At 37.3% G+C, this 17731-nt stretch overlaps 1 protein-coding gene across 2 annotated transcripts; it reads left to right on the forward strand.

The window, feature by feature from the left end:
• The first annotated feature begins 12093 nt into the window (after window positions 1–12093).
• On the forward strand, window positions 12094–16330 carry LOC111609356 (C-type lectin domain family 17, member A-like). Of its 2 annotated transcripts, XM_023337466.1 has the most exons (7): window positions 12094–12221; window positions 12311–12412; window positions 12912–13070; window positions 14351–14493; window positions 15362–15465; window positions 15629–15799; window positions 16274–16330. In XM_023337466.1, exons 1-6 carry the CDS (start codon window positions 12152–12154, stop codon window positions 15789–15791), a joined length of 741 nt encoding a protein of 246 aa, XP_023193234.1. In that variant the 5' UTR covers window positions 12094–12151; the 3' UTR covers window positions 15792–15799; window positions 16274–16330. The 2 variants fall into 2 exon arrangements, with proteins under 2 accessions (XP_023193234.1, XP_023193232.1); XM_023337464.1 differs by lacking the exon at window positions 16274–16330 and having other exon boundaries at window positions 15629–15940.
• The last annotated feature ends 1401 nt before the right edge of the window (window positions 16331–17731 follow it).

A 17731-nucleotide genomic window follows, 5' to 3' on the forward strand; every position in this document is an offset into this window, starting at 1 on the left:
TTTATTCATTTCAATAGCAGAAGGAAATGAAATTAGTAATATATATATTTTTTCAGTTTTTAAAAAATGCAAAAGCATTTGTTTTCTTTCATAAGTACTCTGTATATTAGGGTTTTTAGTTTATTTTTTAATATCACAATAATACATAACACTCTAAGGAGAGGGTCAAATTTGCTCCAGAGTGATATAAGCAATCATTTCCAGCTAAGACTTTTCACTTTACTGCAATTTTCTAACAGGGTTGCTGATTTCTGTAACTATACGACTACAACTGTTGCACTTTCTACTATTGTTATGAATCAAGCGGCCAAAGCTTTCGGCATTTCACCACTTTAAATGATTCATGAAATTAACTAGACTAACCTTTTTCTCAAAAACCCTAAATCTATCTGGAACTTTCTTTTAATTTATGTATTTGCCCTTTTTGGCGGCTTAAATTTTTGTTAAAAAATTGTAATTATAATGTCAATAAAATCCTTTTAAAACCTTCATCCTTCCATGAGAACATCCTTTTTGCATGGCTACTGGTTTATAAGCATAACTTCTCACCACGTTAACATAATTTAGAACATATATACAGTGGCGCAAAAGGTGGCTATGCAGCGTATGCAACGCATAGGGGCGCTGCAGTAGACGGGGCGCAAAAACGATGTGGGGAATTTATTTTTTATATAGTCAGCATTTTATGTACTTAACAGCTGTTCGTGTATGAAATGATCAATAACAGAGGAACAGCACTGATTAGGCGCCCCCATCCCATACAGGCAGCTTGGGCAGCGGCTGAGGCGCGTTTTGTTTTCTTTTAAATTTGTAGTAATGCCTCAACAACAAGGAGCTAAAGATGGGGCGCAGAAAAAACTCCGGGGCCCAAAACAGAAAACGGAAGAGGGGGAAGGATAAAGATGTTGGAGAGACGAAGAAAAGCTTTTCAAAGTGGTTGAAAGACAGAAGGTAAGAAATGTCAGTGTATCAACAAGAGAGTTGTAAATATTCAGGTTAGCTTAAGCTAGGCTAAAATGATGATGTTCGCATCCACCTCAAAAATATGTAGTTGCGGCCCTGGCTGCAGCAAACACAGTTTGACTCTCATAATGTGTCGGATGAATGAGGATGTGACGTCAGCGCAGCAGGTGCAAAGAGCCCATTGGTACATTGATCTTGTAGCCAGAGAAACTGTAATCTGTTTTGGATTCTTTAAACTGGACTGCAAACATTTGTTTTTGTTTTATATTGGCAATAAAAATAAAGGTTTTAGGAGCAGAGCTAATGGTGCATTTGAAATCCATGAAGGCTATGTGTTCCTCTGTTTGATCAATTAATATTTAATAAGAGAGTTAGTTTTAGTTTCACTGAATCAATTAAAAGTAAGTCCTGTAGATTTAATATTTCTCTATCTTAATAAAGTTTTGTTCATTATTAAAAGAATGTTAAGATGTCCAGAATCAGCTGCAGCTTGTTTTTTTTTAATCTGCGCAAAGAATAATTAACATTCTTATCTAATATTTTAATTCTTATAATTCTACATAATTATTACTCAGATTTTTATAAACATCCTTTGGACCATGCAAAGCATTTTAGCTGTTTCTCTATAAGATCTATTTTCTATTTCCAGTTATTACATTCTTCCAAACTGCTATGAGAGCAACTTGAACACAACGATCATTTTAATTTGATATTTGTTCAAATCATCTTTCCATTCTCTTACTTTGACTCACTTGCTCCTTGCCTTTCTCCTTATTTCTAAATCACCAGATATGCCTATTTACCAAACCTACTACTCAGTTTATTAATTCCTGCAAACCATGAGCTAGTAGTTTTCATCATTATTTTTCTTTCTATGAAACTTTAACTGTTTAAAGTTTCCTCATCCTTTTCCTTCTTAAAAAACTTTCATATTCCCCTTTCTTGTGTTTCACATTCCTGTCTGTTACTTGTTTTCCTTTATGACTTTTGTTCCAGTTTTCAGATATTTTTTTATTTATTATATTCATCTACTTATTCCTGTATTTATTTATTTAGTTAGTGTTTCATTTAGTCATCTATTTATTTGCCAACACACTGTTATCACAATCTTCTGTTTCCTTAATTTCTTGGCTCTTTCTTTAGTTTTTAATTTTATTCTATAGTTCTAGTTCTATTTTAGTATTTAATTAACCTTTTAACCTGTAATTTACTATCCATTTATTCAGATATTTTGTATTTTATCAGGGACCTGCCCTTCAACACACTCCCAATATTTTCACTGCTGTTAATCTTTTGATTTACATTTACTGTTGAAATATAAAGCAGTAATTCGTTCAATGGTTGTTAATGGCGAGGTTGCTATGCCGCCATCTGCTGTGTATTCTCCAGTACTGCAGTTATTTTTCTACCATTCCGGACAATTTAAATGAATTCATTTATAAAAGAAATTAAACGAACACATATTGAAACACTTCTCTCCACTTCCTGCTATTTTTACCCATTTTAAACAATTTAGACCAGTTTGTCAACACCTAGGCTGTTCTAAAAACTGGTTTCTTTTTTTATAGTGGGTAACAATTAAAAATACCAATTGTGGTAATCCTTTCTTGGACATTTACGAGTGGAAGATTCTTGCCTCTGCATCCACAATTGGTTTGCTCCTTCCAAACCCGCTACTTTAAATGAGATAAAATACCTAAAGGTGTTTATACCTCCAATCACACTTCAGTTCCGGAGCTGAAGCGTCTTCACGCAGGACTCCGCCGCACTTTTTTTTTTTTTACGGAATGAAACTTTTAAGACGGATTTAAGCGGCTACTCGCTGGACTCCGCCATCCAATTATCACCACAACAGCATAAAGTTAAAGCCGTTTAGTTTCAGAGCCCAGGATTCACAGCGTTTCTTACACAGGATTTCTTTTAACGCGAACGCCATCAACTCATTCACGCTTTTCTTTTAAAAGAGAATTTACTCTCAGTAAACGGAGTCCCGTCAAGCGTCAGATTCCAGCTGGTAAACCAAATACCAGTCCCGGAAAAGGATCTAAACTCATTCTGAAGAGTTTAGCCGTGCGCACGGTCCTTCTGGATTCGGTCTCACCCGCTGGAATCCTTCAGGATCCTGGGATCCGGCTTGGAAGGACCAAATTAATGTCAGGTTCATCTACCTAAGCATTCTCAAACTGAAAAAGAAGAGAGAGACAAGTGAGTTTTAGATTTACTAGCAAGGAGAACGGACAGCAGCGTGCTTTAGTTACAATCTACCCGCTCTAAAACAGCTCCTCCCAGAGACTTTCTTTTTATTTCCTTAGGGCGGTCCTAGTTACAGAGCCTATTCAGGGGTCTCAAACTCCAGTCCTCGAGGGCCGCAGTCCTGCAACTTTTAGATGTGCCTCTGCTGCACCACACCTGAACAGAATAATTAGGTCATTAAGGCTCTGGAGAACTGATCTACACAAGGAGGAGGTCATCAAGTCATTTCAATCCAGTGTTTTGTACATGTGGCACATCTAAAAACTGCAGGACTGCGGCCCTCGAGGCCTGGAGTTTGAGACCCCTGGATTTGGTTATCTTGAGTTAATCACATAGCAGCTGCTTCTTCTGTTCTCTTGAGTCACAGGTGTGTTGCACCTGCAAGCTGCCGTAATGTAGAATGCAAAATTCAGAGTTCTTGTTTATTTCCTTCTGTAGAAACGGTGCAGGAACTGATGAACCCACAGAACAAGGAGGTGTCTTGTGCATCCCTGTCTCATGTACAGTTCCTCTGTTTCTGGTCCATAAACTTCAACCCTTAATCATCCGTCAGTCATCACTCTTGCTGCAGACCATCTGGTGTCAGCTTCCAGTTTGACCCGTTTAGATGTCTTCCTGCAAGCATCTCTCACTAGGCACAAATTCCAAAAGCAAACAAGAGTATTTATATTTGTAATTAATTTAAACACATCACTATCCCACAAACATCCTGTTTCCAGCAACCCAAAATATCCTTTTCTGTTAAAAAAAAACCCAGGGTGGCACCCAATACGCCACCGTTGAATCGTACATATGCATAAAAATTCTCCCTACTTTCTGACATACTGATAGTTCCTCTTCCTGGATATTTACCCTCACTGGTTCTTCCCTTTGCTGGACATCTTTGCTTTTTTCCGCCAGCCTGGATTCGATCCTGTCATTTTTAATCTTCAGCGATACAATCTCTTTATTTAACTCTTCATTTTCTCTCTCTAGCCACTCGAGTTTTTCTGTTTTTGCTCTTAATTTGTCCGCTGCAGTGTTTCTCTGTTTTTTCCGGTCCTCTTCCAGTTTATGTTTAATTCTTAATTTGGCTTCATTATCACATCTTAGTTGGCCTATATTTGCATTTTCTTCCTCCAGGTCTAGATTAATTTTTCTGATTTGTTTTTTGTAAAATGCATTTGATTTTAGAAGTAAGCAATTTTCCTCATGCCAGTTGTGTGTCTTGTCCGTTCTGTTTAGTCTCTCTAGTTTAATCTTCAGACTTTCTACGGTTTTCTGAAGCTCTTGGTTCTCCTCCTGCAGCTTGCTGCGGTTCTTCTGTAAATTGTTAATTTTCGCCAACAAAAAATGTTCTTCTTCCATCTTTGCTCTCTGGTTCAGACTGCAAATGAATTTCTCTGTGGAATCTGGCAATACAAAGGCAGCCGCCAGTGATGTCATAGACAGGATGAGTGACATCACTGTGACATCAAAGCCACAAGAAGTCTGTTGGGTGTGGGGGAGGGGGGAGATGTTTTTTTTTAAAACTTTATTCACAGACATACTGTACAACGACAGAGTGAAACATTTGTTCTGCCTCCAGAACAAAAACAAATACAGATAAATATATTCAAGATGAAGAAAAAGCTACGGGGCTTCGGTTCCCAACTGTTCATTCAAAGCAGTACAGAGTTCAATTGTTTTAATAGCTATTTTCTGTCTTTGATAGTCTGGATATAAAACTTAAGTTCATTGTAAAATGCAGCAAAGCATGGCTTCCCCTACCTGGAACAATGAATATGATATTTAAATAGTGACAATAAAGGATTTATGAGAAACTCTGAACTGTTGGGCTCTTTGCACCTCAGCTTCCGCGTTCGGGGCAAAGCGGCTCAATCGTTTCCGATCTATTGAAAAAGGCTCTTTACACTGGGCGTCTGCTGGGCTTGTCCAAGGTAACAATTAATGATGTACATCGATCCGAAGCCCCGACAATAAGCTGGAGAAAGGTTTCAAGATGTTCGCCTCGTTATACACAGATACAAAGGTGAGTTTTACTTTCTTTAAACTTTGTGGCTAACATTAGCTTTAGCTTATGCTAGACATTTGTCTTGTAAAAATGTGCTATTTAAGTATCTAAACATTTTTCATCCATTCTAACGGACAATGTTTTACCTTTTTTCAAGTATATTACCTGCGTTTATTGTCGTTAGTGTCAGAGACCAAGTAACGGTCTAGGGTACTATAATGTCCCCTCCAGTTCTCCCCGGTTCCTACGCCTACGGCTCTGACTGTAATCCTGGACCTGTGCTTCTGTCTGCTCTGTCCTCTCAACCCTCAGCCGATCACAGTACAGTCACAACGCTCATACTGCTGTTCCTTCCTGTTGAAAGGGAGTTGTTCTCCACCACAGTCGCCCCGTGCTTTAGATGTAGAAATTGTTGGTAAATCAACAATCAGATGGGCTTAAATTATATCCAGTAATCAGTTTGTAACAGTGATGAACTAAAATTGTGACTGGATCTGAATCTAAGTATTTTTTGTTCAAATGAATTGAATTGATTTAAACTGAATTTAGACCAAACCAGACAAAAACTGGTTTGGATGAATTTGACCTGGTTGAATTATAAAGTGGACTAAGCTGACAGCAGTGCAGTAAATTCCCTGGTAGATGGCTTTGCTGACTTTATATTTGATAAAAACAAAGTGGACATGAACAGCAGATGGCGTTGCTGTCCAAATCCTCTCTGACTGTGGAATAAACTTCACACTGGACTTCAAGCACGGTCGATTCTGTGCCTCCACACTTTTCCTTTAGGTTCTGGGACCTTAATTCCCAAATTAAAGTCAAAATGTATTTTCATCTATAAAGACAACTGGGCAACTTTATATCCCAAGTATGACGCTCATGATGCTGTCAGATTACTTTACGACTAAGAGTCTTCAGTCAGAGGCTTCATCAAGTTTGCTGTAATGCAGACTGGTACAAGAGATCCTTCCTAACAACCACTTGAAGAACCTTGAATAACATGATATTGAACCATATTTTACTTAATTTTAGGATCAATAATGTATTCTTGAATTCAAATTGAATTTAACTTTGTATGTCTCTTGAGACTCCAGTGGTTGTCTACACCATCTGAATCTCTCCCAAATTCTTTATTGGGCTTCGTTTCACAATCCTGACAAAACTGTGATTGTCCTAGACAGATGTGCACATTGTCCTACCACACTTTCTTTCTTCCACTCAACTTTCCATTAACACGCTTGCATATAGAGCTTTGTGGCGAACCCTTCAACATTTTGTCAAGATAATAAAAATAACGTATTACATAAATCAAATATATAAATGAGTTTACTTTTTCTAACTCAAGTATTCAAATAAAACTTTTAGACAATCTTCTAATTTATTTAAACCCCTCCACATGCTGGCTTGCACGCCGAACCTCCCGGCAACTTGCAGGTGAACGGAAGAGGGGGAAGGATAAAGATGTTGGAGAGACGAAGAAAAGCTTTTCAAAGTGGTTGAAAGACAGAAGGTAAGAAATGTCAGTGTATCAACAAGAGAGTTGTAAATATTCAGGTTAGCTTAAGCTAGCCTACAATGATGATGTTCGCATCCACCTCAAAAATATGTAGTTGCGGCCCTGCATATATATATATATATATATACAGTACAGACCAAACGTTTGGACACACCTTCTAATTCAATGGGTTTTCTTTATTTTCATGACTATTTATAAGGCAAGAAATCCCACTTATTAACCTGACAGGGCAGGTTGACCTATGAAGTGAAAACCATTTCAGGTGTCTACCTCTTGAAGCTCATCAAGAAAATGCAGAGTGTGTGCAAAGCAGTAATCACAGCAAAAGGTTGCTACTTTGAAGAAACTGGAATATAATGGGTATTTTCAGTTGTTTTACACTTTTTTGTTTAGTGCATATTTCCACATGTGTTATTCATAGTTTTGATGCCTGCAGTGTGAATCTACAATGTCAATAGTCATGAAAATAAAGGAAACTCATTGAATTAAAAGGTGTGTCCGAATGTTTGGTCTATAAATGTAATCTAAAAAATATAGCACTTTTTGTGACAAATGTTTTAGTGATTATGTCCTACTAGTGGGTCGGTTGGTGAACAGAGAGGGACAAAAGCTGTTCCATTCCTTCAGGCACTTTAATTTTAAAAACGACGGTCGTTTCACATCTGCCTTCATCGCTCTCCCTGATCCAGCTCACCCAGCAGTGGAGAAAATTAGATTACTTCTGATCCAGAAGATCCAGGCTCCTCTGACTTCATTTACAATTGTATTGTAAATGAACTTGATCTTTGTGAGAATTATCTGATTATTTTTTCATAATATGCTGAAACCCAAGACAAGTTTCTCTCTTTTTTTTTAAAACCACAAACATAAATCTGTGATACGTTTTACTGTCATCACCCTGTTATCACACAGCGGTCTAAGTAATCTCTGTGCCATCAACATACATGCATCTGTTGTCGTGGCAACTGCGCAACAACAGCTCCACAAGCTGGCAGGGCAGAGAAACGTTCAAGAGTATCAGGACCATCTACCTAAAAACATTCAGCAGGATACAGTGTTATGTTTTCTGGCTTGATGGTTGTTGTTTTTGTTTTTTTTTATTGATAAGTGAGCTATTATATAAAGGGTCTGAATCCTTTAGAAAAACCTTTTCAGTTGATTTTGGGAAAGGTTATATTGTTATTTGTGAAACAAAAGCAAATAAAAACAATTGTTTGTCTGTAAAGTTTCTATTTTGACAATCTTTATTGAAAATACACACTTAGATGACACATATTTCAACATATTAATATTTTAAAAGTTGCAGTGGCCATGACTGAGACAATATGAGCATATATGAGTGAGGATTGCTATGAGGATGTTTTCTTGCGGTATTCTTGGAAAACCACAAGAAAAGAAGCAGCAGTGGCCAAATGTACCTGCAACAAAAAGAGTCTGGTAAAGGCAACCACAGTGTCACATTGGAATAGAAAATAATTCAACTAAATAATGAAGCTGACACAAATTATCCATTAAATTAAATCCAATGGAACTATATAGAATGTGTAAGAAAGAAAAAAAAAGTATTTTGAAACTTTAACTGCATGAAAAGAAGCAAAGCATGAAAGCCAAAAGTAGTTGTAACATTTGAAAATATGTTTATGACTTTCCCAGGATCTGCGGCTGCGGGGCCCAAAATAAATCAGAAGAGGAAGCACATGTTCATCTTCTTAAAAAAATGAAAAATAAAACAATCATCAAATTCTGAAAGGAACTGAGAGTGCAGGTTCAGAGTATAATTAGTGGATTAATTAGTGGCAGTGTTGCACTTCCTCTGTCATCAACAGCAGCGAGAAGGCCAGAAATAGAAATACAGAAGCAGCAAACCTTTGTGCAAAAGTTATCAAGTTAGTGTTTGCGCAAACGTTTGACTGTCAAACTGGCACTTGTGAGTTTTTCAGGCAGGACATTTTTAACAATGTGCTCAACTGCTGCATATTGACACTATAAATGTAAGGAAGATGCAAAAATAAATTGCTAAGCAAAATGTGTTTACGTTTGATTTTTTTTTTTTCCATATTCGCTGCATTTTTTCAGGATTGATGGGAGGCATTTATAAAAATATTTAATTAGACTCTAAATAATAATAATAAAAAAATTAAACATTAGATGTGTGGGGATTCCTGTTTATAATTTTATGTCACCATTTCAACTGTGACATTCACAATATGCATCTTGTTTTTACAAAATGTGATACATTTCCTTCAAGGAAACATAATTAATGTTTACAAAATGTGAAACTTTACTTGAGGAAAGATATGGTCACCTCTGACGTCTGACTTCCTCAAATGGTAAGAGGTCGAACTGGATGCCTTTTTCCTGAATGCTATTTCTGCAGATCTGACAATCAAGCACAGGAGCAACATCTGTCCAGACAATGGAGAGAACGAACCCATCGAATTTGTCTCTAAATAACCCTGGGAGGAAAGAATGAGTGGAGAAAAGAGCAAGGTGGATATATGTTTTTGTATTTTTAGCCATTGTTAAATGTCAAATTGTGTTTGATTCCCATTTCTTTTTTGTTAAGGTTTAGAAAACTCTAAAACAAGAGTTTATGTCGGTGTTATCATCCTACTGGGGCTCCTGACTACTTTCCTGCTGGTTGGACTGATCTATGTTCTTTTCCACTGTGAGTCTGGTTCTCCAAAATCAGTGCTTTCATTCTTAACTGTTTTCACATAAACAGAATAAACTCTGTGCTGCTTCCCTTTCATATCAAACTCTTCTTCCTCAAACATAATAATGCTAACCTATTTTTAAAGCCAAAAGCGTGATGTGCTGATTCCAAGCTGCAGACCCCACCAACAGGGATAGCCTACAGGAAGCATAGACCAGTATGAGATTCCCATAATGATGCTCAGGTGTTTTGAAAGTTTTATAATTTGCCTCAAGCTAGATGAGGTAGTGAAGACACAGACTTGGATGATCCCAGGCAATCAAAGCCAATAGAAAAGTTTCCCCCCAAGAACTAATCATTGTCACACGAACATATCTCCATTTTTGGCTTCGTTACGCATAACCATATGTGTTCTCATCTTAACTTGCCTTTGAGTTGTTTTGCGCTATGTGTTCATGTTTTCTGATTTGTTTTGAAAGGCACAGCTGCAATTTCTGTATCCTTGTTCCGTTTAATATTATGCATGTACATGTTGTACTGCAGTTGTCCACTGGGGGCACTGAGAGCGAGTTCTTGAATACAGCTATCTGACAAAGCGAAGTGTGATTCATTGTGAACATGAGTACTGAACAAGAAAACACAGCACCATATCACTTACGTATGTTGAATCTTCGAGTTTATTATGAATGTTTTTTCATTTTAGGTGATCAAACTGGCAATTTGTTAGCGGATTTCACCATCAAGCTTTCTTTGGTGACTCAAGAGAAAGAGCGACTGAATGCCAACCTCACTGACATGCATGAAGAGCTGAGCAGGCTTAGACAAAGTAAGTCCTCAGCTGCTTGTGAGAATGCCTGTTTAGGGCTCTTTGCACGTCAGCTTCCGCGTTCGGGGAAAAGCGGCTCTGTCGTTTCCGGTCTATTGAAAATGGCATTTTACACTAGGTGCTTGCAGGGCTTACCCAATGTAACAATTAATGATGTTCCTCGATCCAAAGACCCAACACGTAAGCTGGAGAAAGGTTTTAAGATTATTTAATGTAATTAATATTAAGATCATTTGAATTAACATTTAACTTGGTAATTTAATATTACCTCAGTCTGTGGAAATATTAAATTGCATAAAAATCTCATTAATTAACATTTGTCAAATAGATTTCTGATGGACAGTACATTTATTTAACTTGCTAATTTTTTTTAGTTTGTTTTAAATTGAACAACATGGCTCTCCGCTCAGGGTGTCCATCTGTCAGGAAGCGGCATGAGTGCTACAAAAACGTAACTTGGGTTGTGCCTGTTTTTTTGTTTTTTATTTTACTACTTCCTGTTTTAGTTGTCGAGTAATTGTCTCTTCCTGTGATTCACATTTTTTAAAATAATTTTGATCAAGTGCAGCTAAAAATCTAAAATACATAGCCTAATCTAAGGTGGACATGATTAATCCACAATGATCTAAGATTTGTTGAAACACATTTAGAGAAGAATAAAACCTATATATTATATGTAAAAATACAAAAACATAACATTTTCAGCATCTTTTTTAGTTTTAGAAGCAGATAAGATTGACTGAGGTAAAAAAAAACTATAAATACCAACTAAATATTTGCATAGGTAGTATAATTGGTAATATTTATAAATGAAAGGATGGAAAAAGGTAACATTAATGCATCAAACGCTCACCACTAAACTGCATGTAATGAAATGTAGTTCAAACAAATTTTATTTTTTGCACATTTGGCAGAGGTTTGTGGCTTCGTATGCTGAGGATTCAGTTTGGATTGGTTTGAATGACAAACAAACTGAGGGCACCTGGAAGTGGGTTGATGGATCTTCTCCGGCTCTCACGTAAGTTTTATTCCTTTATTTCTTTTGTTGTTCAGTGTTGACCGTTACATGTTAAAAATGTGGATTCTTCTTAGTTTACACTTTGACTTGTGTTTTGAGGAATATTTGACGTGTGAGGACAATAAAAAATGTGTAAATTTTTAATAAATATTTATTTTTCGGATTCTTTATTTTTCTTTATTTTGCTTAGTCCATAAGAATAGAGTGGACTAAGATAGAAATATGCTTCAGATCAAGCATGCTGTTTAAGGCTGAGAGCTTTAAATCGTACTCTTGAGCAAGCGTTTTAGCAAAGCCAGGAATTAACCCCTGTAGAAAGTTCAACAATCAACATGAATGAGCTAATGTACTACACCAGGGGGACACACATCTTTTTAATAAGACAATGTAGATTAGCTGCAGATTAGCTCAGAAACATGCAACTTCATGAAATGGGTCTCTGCGGCCGAGCAACCGCATCCAAGACTTGGACTCTGTCCACAAAGGTATTTTGTTATTTATGCTGAGTCACTAAAGTAGTTCCTTTTTTGTTTGTTTTTTTATTCTGTTGTAACATAAGGTGATTACGGTGATTCTCATTTCTTTAATGTTCTGGGAGGAGAATCAGCCTGATAATGGTGGTAAAGCCTCGGGAGAGTTTCTTCATCTGTTCACATAAGCAAAACCAGACGCACACACTCTTTGTGCAGATGCACTTTGGTCTTGTCAGTAAAATCTGCTGTGTTGGTTGGTGAACAGCTTAGACCCGCCTAAAATAGGTGCTAAAGTTTTGGTTCAAACTTTTATTCTGTGCGACTTCCTTCCTCAAACTTTGATCCAAACACCGTGTTACCCCTCACCGCTCCGACCACGCTTTCATAGTGTTCAGTTTAGCTGCTGGTTGCAGATCTGGCTGGAAAGAAAATATTCAGCTCCCCTTTCAAGCAATGGAGGATATATATGCTAATGTTCAACCTGTCAAACTTATTCCCCAAATTTCTGCACGAAATTACCGAGGTAAGAATGACACAACATACAGATATAAATGTGTTTCGTCATTATTTTTCAGTAGAATTCACATGTATTTGTTTTTAATCTTTGCTAAGGTTCAAGCAGCTCTGAGAAGAGGCTCTATTTAGGTATTATTATTGCTTTCGGGCTCCTTAATGTTTCCCTCCTGGCTGGACTGGTCGTCCTTGGTGTCTACTGTGAGTCCAACTGCCTTTAGTTTACCCTCCCACTGTCTTTAGCCTAATTATGGACAAAGTGAAATTTTTGCTGCTGTCTTTTGGATTTCTTCAGCCTCTTGATTAAAACTAGTCAAAATAACTACTGCTTGAAATGGTGTGTTTCACCAATTCAGAGGTGAAAACTAAGATGTGAAAGTTAACAACGGAAGAACAGGTTGTTTCCAGTTTGAACATTTCTGATAAGTAAGAGCTGAAAGGACACGCTGCAAAACCTTCTTGGAAATAGTCTGTTAGAAAGCATCGCCTCGGTAGCAGAAGCTTAATTGTTTTTGTTTTAAAAGAGGCGAATCTCATACCAAACTCAATCTATGGTATGCTGCATTTCTTTCTTTGTACTGGTTGTGTGCTAATTTTCTGAAACTATCTTCCAGAATGACATAATGTGGGACTTTAGCTTAAATATTATAAGCTCAAATTTACTACATGTTTTTTTAACAACATATTCTGCTGTTAACAGATCATAAAACAGATGAAATGGCCGCAGGTCTCAGCGCCAGCGGCAATCTGACTGGATGTCAACAGGATGGAAATAACAAGATGTCATCTCTGATTGAGGAACGAGACCTGCTGAATGCCAACCTCACTGCAGTTACTAAAGAGCTGATGAAGCTTCGAGGTTTGTCCAGACAGCTTCATTTCTTTTATGAGTCGTGTTCTGGTACTGGACGGCGACGGTGATGCAAACAATTTTTTGACTAATGAGGAATTGTCGATTAATGTTTTATTAGATTAAATTGAGTTCCAATCGACGTCTGCTTAGACAATCTTTTAGTGTTGAAGTCTGCAGTGATAGTATAGTTACTTTGAAAAAGTAACTTTAATCAGATTACTGATTACTTGGTTTGGAAAGTAACTTAGTTAGGTTACAAGTAACTTTCAGCAACTGTTGACAATAATGTTCCACCACCTGTGAAAATTACATTGAGCTTTGTCAGTACTCAATTGCAAGTTATTTCATAATGCTAACATAAACTATGTATCTCCACTTACAAGGTTGAACTGTATGGTAGATTGTTTAATGGTTATAATAGTCAGGTTCTGCGCTACGGCCCTGCGTTTGCTGTCAGAGCCCAGCGCACAGAGCTCCTCTTGCCGCTCCACAACTCAGATCACTTTAGAAAAAGCAAGCCCAAAGTTGTTTATAATAGTCGGCCTTGGCGACAGAAGCTCAAAATAGCTCCTGCGTTTTAAGCAGAAAAATAGAAAAACAAATGCGCATCGCTCTCCTCCCTCCATTGTTTACATTTATGTCGCAGTGATCATATGCTGCCATTGCATTGAAACGGCGATCACTCCCCAAAGACGCGTAGAGGAAACCAAATTAAATTCCAAAAGAAAATAGTAACGCAAGGTGATTTGGGTAAGTGAATGATTACTGGATTTGAAATAGTAACGCGGTAGATTACTCTTTACTGGAAAAAGTGGTCCGACGTCACTGGTAGTCTGGTCACCCTGAAGCAGAGCCAGATGACGCAGGAATGAAGATTTCGGAGTCACACCAGAACGGGAAAGAGAAACGGTCCAAACAAAGTCCGGTGTGGGATGCAAAATGCGGTTCTGTTTTGAAATATAAACACCCAACAAACTCCTTCAAACACCTTCATTCAGCCGAACTGCATGACTGTGAAGAGTCAATTCTGTTAAGAAATTTGAGTTAACTTTCCATTTCTGTTCAGCGCCCTAATACGTAGCTTCTTGTTTTGTAATATTTTATGTCTAAGTTTAGAAAGGTGACAAAACCATATTTTCTGCTGATTTAGTCAGTATTTAATAGAATGGACACTAAATACAGATTTTTTTTTAGCATATTATGAAATTTTAGCCATTCATGTTATTGAAAGACTGTCAGCTCTTTCGATACAAGAGAAAACTCTGTTTGTTCTTTTATTCTTGTAGAATCAACATGTCCTAAAGGATGGATAACACTCAACGTTTCCTGTTACTATTTCTCTAACGAAGCCGGTTCCTGGGATGAAGCCAGGAGCGACTGCATTCACAGAGGAGCAGATCTGCTAGTGATGAACAATGCTGAGGAGAAGGTGCTGCGTTCTCTTTATTAGTCAGATGGATTTTATTTGTGTGCAAAATAAGTCCATAAGTTTCTTAAATCTTTAATGTTATGTTATACGCTTTTATATTAGCAAAAAAAAGTAATGCAAGCATTCAAGCAAGCATTCACACCTCTTGAAATGTTCAACACTTTTGTCCTGTTAGAGCATAAATATCAGAGTTTGGGGCGTTAGGGTCATTGACACTTACAAGAAGTAGCACATGACTGTGAGGTGTTAGAGAAGTGATGCATGGTTCGCTCATTTCTTTGCAACTAAAATCTTAAAAGAGCAGCATAGCTACGTTTGTATTCTGAGTTGATACTTTGTAGAGCCAATCGTTTGCTCCAATTACAGCTGCAGGTCTTTTGAGGTACGTCTATCAGATTTAGACAATTATAGACAGAAAACTACACAAGTGTATTGCTGACCAGTCTGCTCTGTTCCTTGTTTGTTTACTAAATGTCCTAAAAACTACTGAGATTGAATTACACAAAGGCTGAGGGTTATGAGATTAAATGGGGCTAAACTGTTTAGTTGTTTTTTTTTTTTTAATCTTTGACAACCAAGTGTCATTTCCCTTTTACTTCACAGTACATTGTGTTTGTGTATCACACGACAACCCTGTGAAATACAGTGAAACTTGGCAAGACCAGAAACTAAGGCTAATTTTTAAAAATGAGTAAAACTAAATAAATAAAAGGGGGGAAAATGTGATAAAAAATTCACATTTTTTTTGTTGTTGAAATGATTGATTTTTTGCTCATATGTTTTACATAGACTTATTCATAGGCAGTATTTAGCATACAATTTATAAAAGCTTTATACACATTACATAGTTTTGTGCCTTATTTGACAGACATTCCTTGCTGCACTCTTCAAGAAGGAAGCTTGGATTGGTTTAAATGATAAAGAAACTGAGGGTTCCTGGAAATGGGTTGATGGAACCTCCCCGGAGTTCAAGTAAGTGATTAGTTATTTGATTCAGTGCTGAGAGGCACAAACAGAGACATGTGGTTTGACATGTGGTTTTATTTCTGTGCTTTAAAGCACAGTCTCAGCTGTATGTTTGTGTCTGTTGTTGCGCCGTATGAAACGTGGTCTAATTCTGTCACAAATTTAACAGGAACTGGCATGACTCTCAGCCTAATAATGGTGGGACCAGTGGAAGATGGGGCGAGGAGGACTGTGCACATGTCTATAACAACGACAAAGCGTCTTGGAATGATTTTTCATGTGATGGTGCTAAACACTGGATCTGTGAAAAAGTGCTGAAATTGGGTGTTTGAAAAAAAAGGTCTCTAAATATAATGTTTTATATTTTATTCTTGAGTTTTAAGTATTCCATCTCTAAAAACAAAGCTTTTATAAAGTGCTTTAGTAGTCCTGCTTCTAGATACACTGAATTTAAATATTACAATAAACTCTATTTTCTGCTTTCTGCCTGGTCACTGTTTATTACAATTTCCAATGTCAAAAATAAAGAGGCGATTCGTACACAGTAACCCACCTAGGGATTGTTGATAATGTCTTCCAATAGCACATATCACTTAGTGATATTTTCAAATTTCCTCTCAACTTTAAACATTTTTTAATTAGAAAATACGGGACGAATGCCCTAGCTTCATTACCACCAGGCTTAGCTAGTTTTATAGGGGAAACCCCAATATCCTCGTCTGCTGCTTCCATTCTTCAGCTTAAGACGTGGGGTCTGGATTGGGGTGATTTGCCAACTCTTCTCATATGTTGCTGTGTCTTTCTGCCTCCTTAGAGGGCTTGTTGACTGAACGGCCTCCCAAAGGCAGGGAAACACAAAGATGCGTCTTGGGAGCAGGTTGTTGGATGCACTACGTCCAACGACTCATTTGTTGTTGAATCATTGTCCTCCATGATTTGTGGGTTGTGTCTACATAGTGACACATTACTTTCTCTGGTCAGGTCAGAATGAACTTTGGATGCAGATCCACAACACTCCTCATTTGCACCAAAAGTACATGTGCAGTTTGAACAGTTCACCTAAAGACTTGCTAAATAAATGGAATCCCTACTGGACGGGTCGTCATTGTAGTTCCTGCTTACACACATCACCCTTCTCAAAAATCACACACTACACCTGCTCAGCAGAGACGCAGACGCTCTTTTAATGGTCAGGTCTAAGTTAGGGATCTAGGCACAGAAATTACACACAAAAAAATACACACAGCAAAATTATAGACAGCCAAATTATAGACAGCCAAAATATACCACAATAGAAAAGGATGTAGTTGGTTTTGGACCCTAGAAGACAGAAATGGTTTTTGATGTTTACCATAAACACAACAACTTCCCACATTTTAAATACAGTTTCTCTACTTTTGATAGAGGTGTTCAAAGTAAAAACGGTGAACACAAACACAACTCAGAGTCTCACATTATGGATGTCAAAGACTGACAATCATAAACACATGAAACACAGAAATAATTATGAAGCTATAGTTTCTTTGTTAATGTGTTATTCAGTTTAAAAATATATGATTTTCTCATCAGGGAAGGTTAATCTGAGATGGTCTGGTATATTTTACTGAGCAGAGCGATTCTCCAAACCTCAAGGTGGAAAATGTTTTGCATACAAACTCCATCACTGCCGTCCTGTGACATCACAGTATATCGTTTGTGTTTTTATGCTTTTATGCTGCAGCACACCTCTGCTTTCAACGAGAAAAAGATTAACTAAAATTTCTATAAATAAAATTCCGATGGTGCATCATGGAAATGACGTGATTGTGTGAAGTACATTTGTGAGTTATAAATGTACTTCACATGTGGCGACCACAAAAGTGTGACATTTGTGTTTATGACTTGAAATTGTTAATACAAGTTCTGTACTTTATTTTGGAGAAGAGTTTTTCTATATTTTTTTAATGTGCTCTGTAACATTTACTCCACGCCAGCAGGGGGCGGGTGGCGGTTTTGGTGTCCTGCTTGTATTTTCCCTCATTGCTGCATGACACTTGAGGTTAACAAGCCGTTTCCTCGTCTTTCTCCTGTTCTTCAGGTGGGTAAATATGTGAATAGGTTTTTAATCCAGTAATTAGACATGCTGGAACGTATTTGGAATATTTGTGAACGTATCTGGAATAGTTATGTACTGTATTAGTTATTCAGTTTTTGACTTTGTGTCGTTATGTTCGAAGAAAGTAACTACGCACGGTGTACATGCTAATATTAGCCATTAGCCAAGTCTGTTTAA

The sequence above is a fragment of the Xiphophorus maculatus genome, chromosome 7, assembly GCF_002775205.1.
Source record: "Xiphophorus maculatus strain JP 163 A chromosome 7, X_maculatus-5.0-male, whole genome shotgun sequence".
Taxonomy (NCBI): Eukaryota; Metazoa; Chordata; class Actinopteri; order Cyprinodontiformes; family Poeciliidae; genus Xiphophorus; species Xiphophorus maculatus.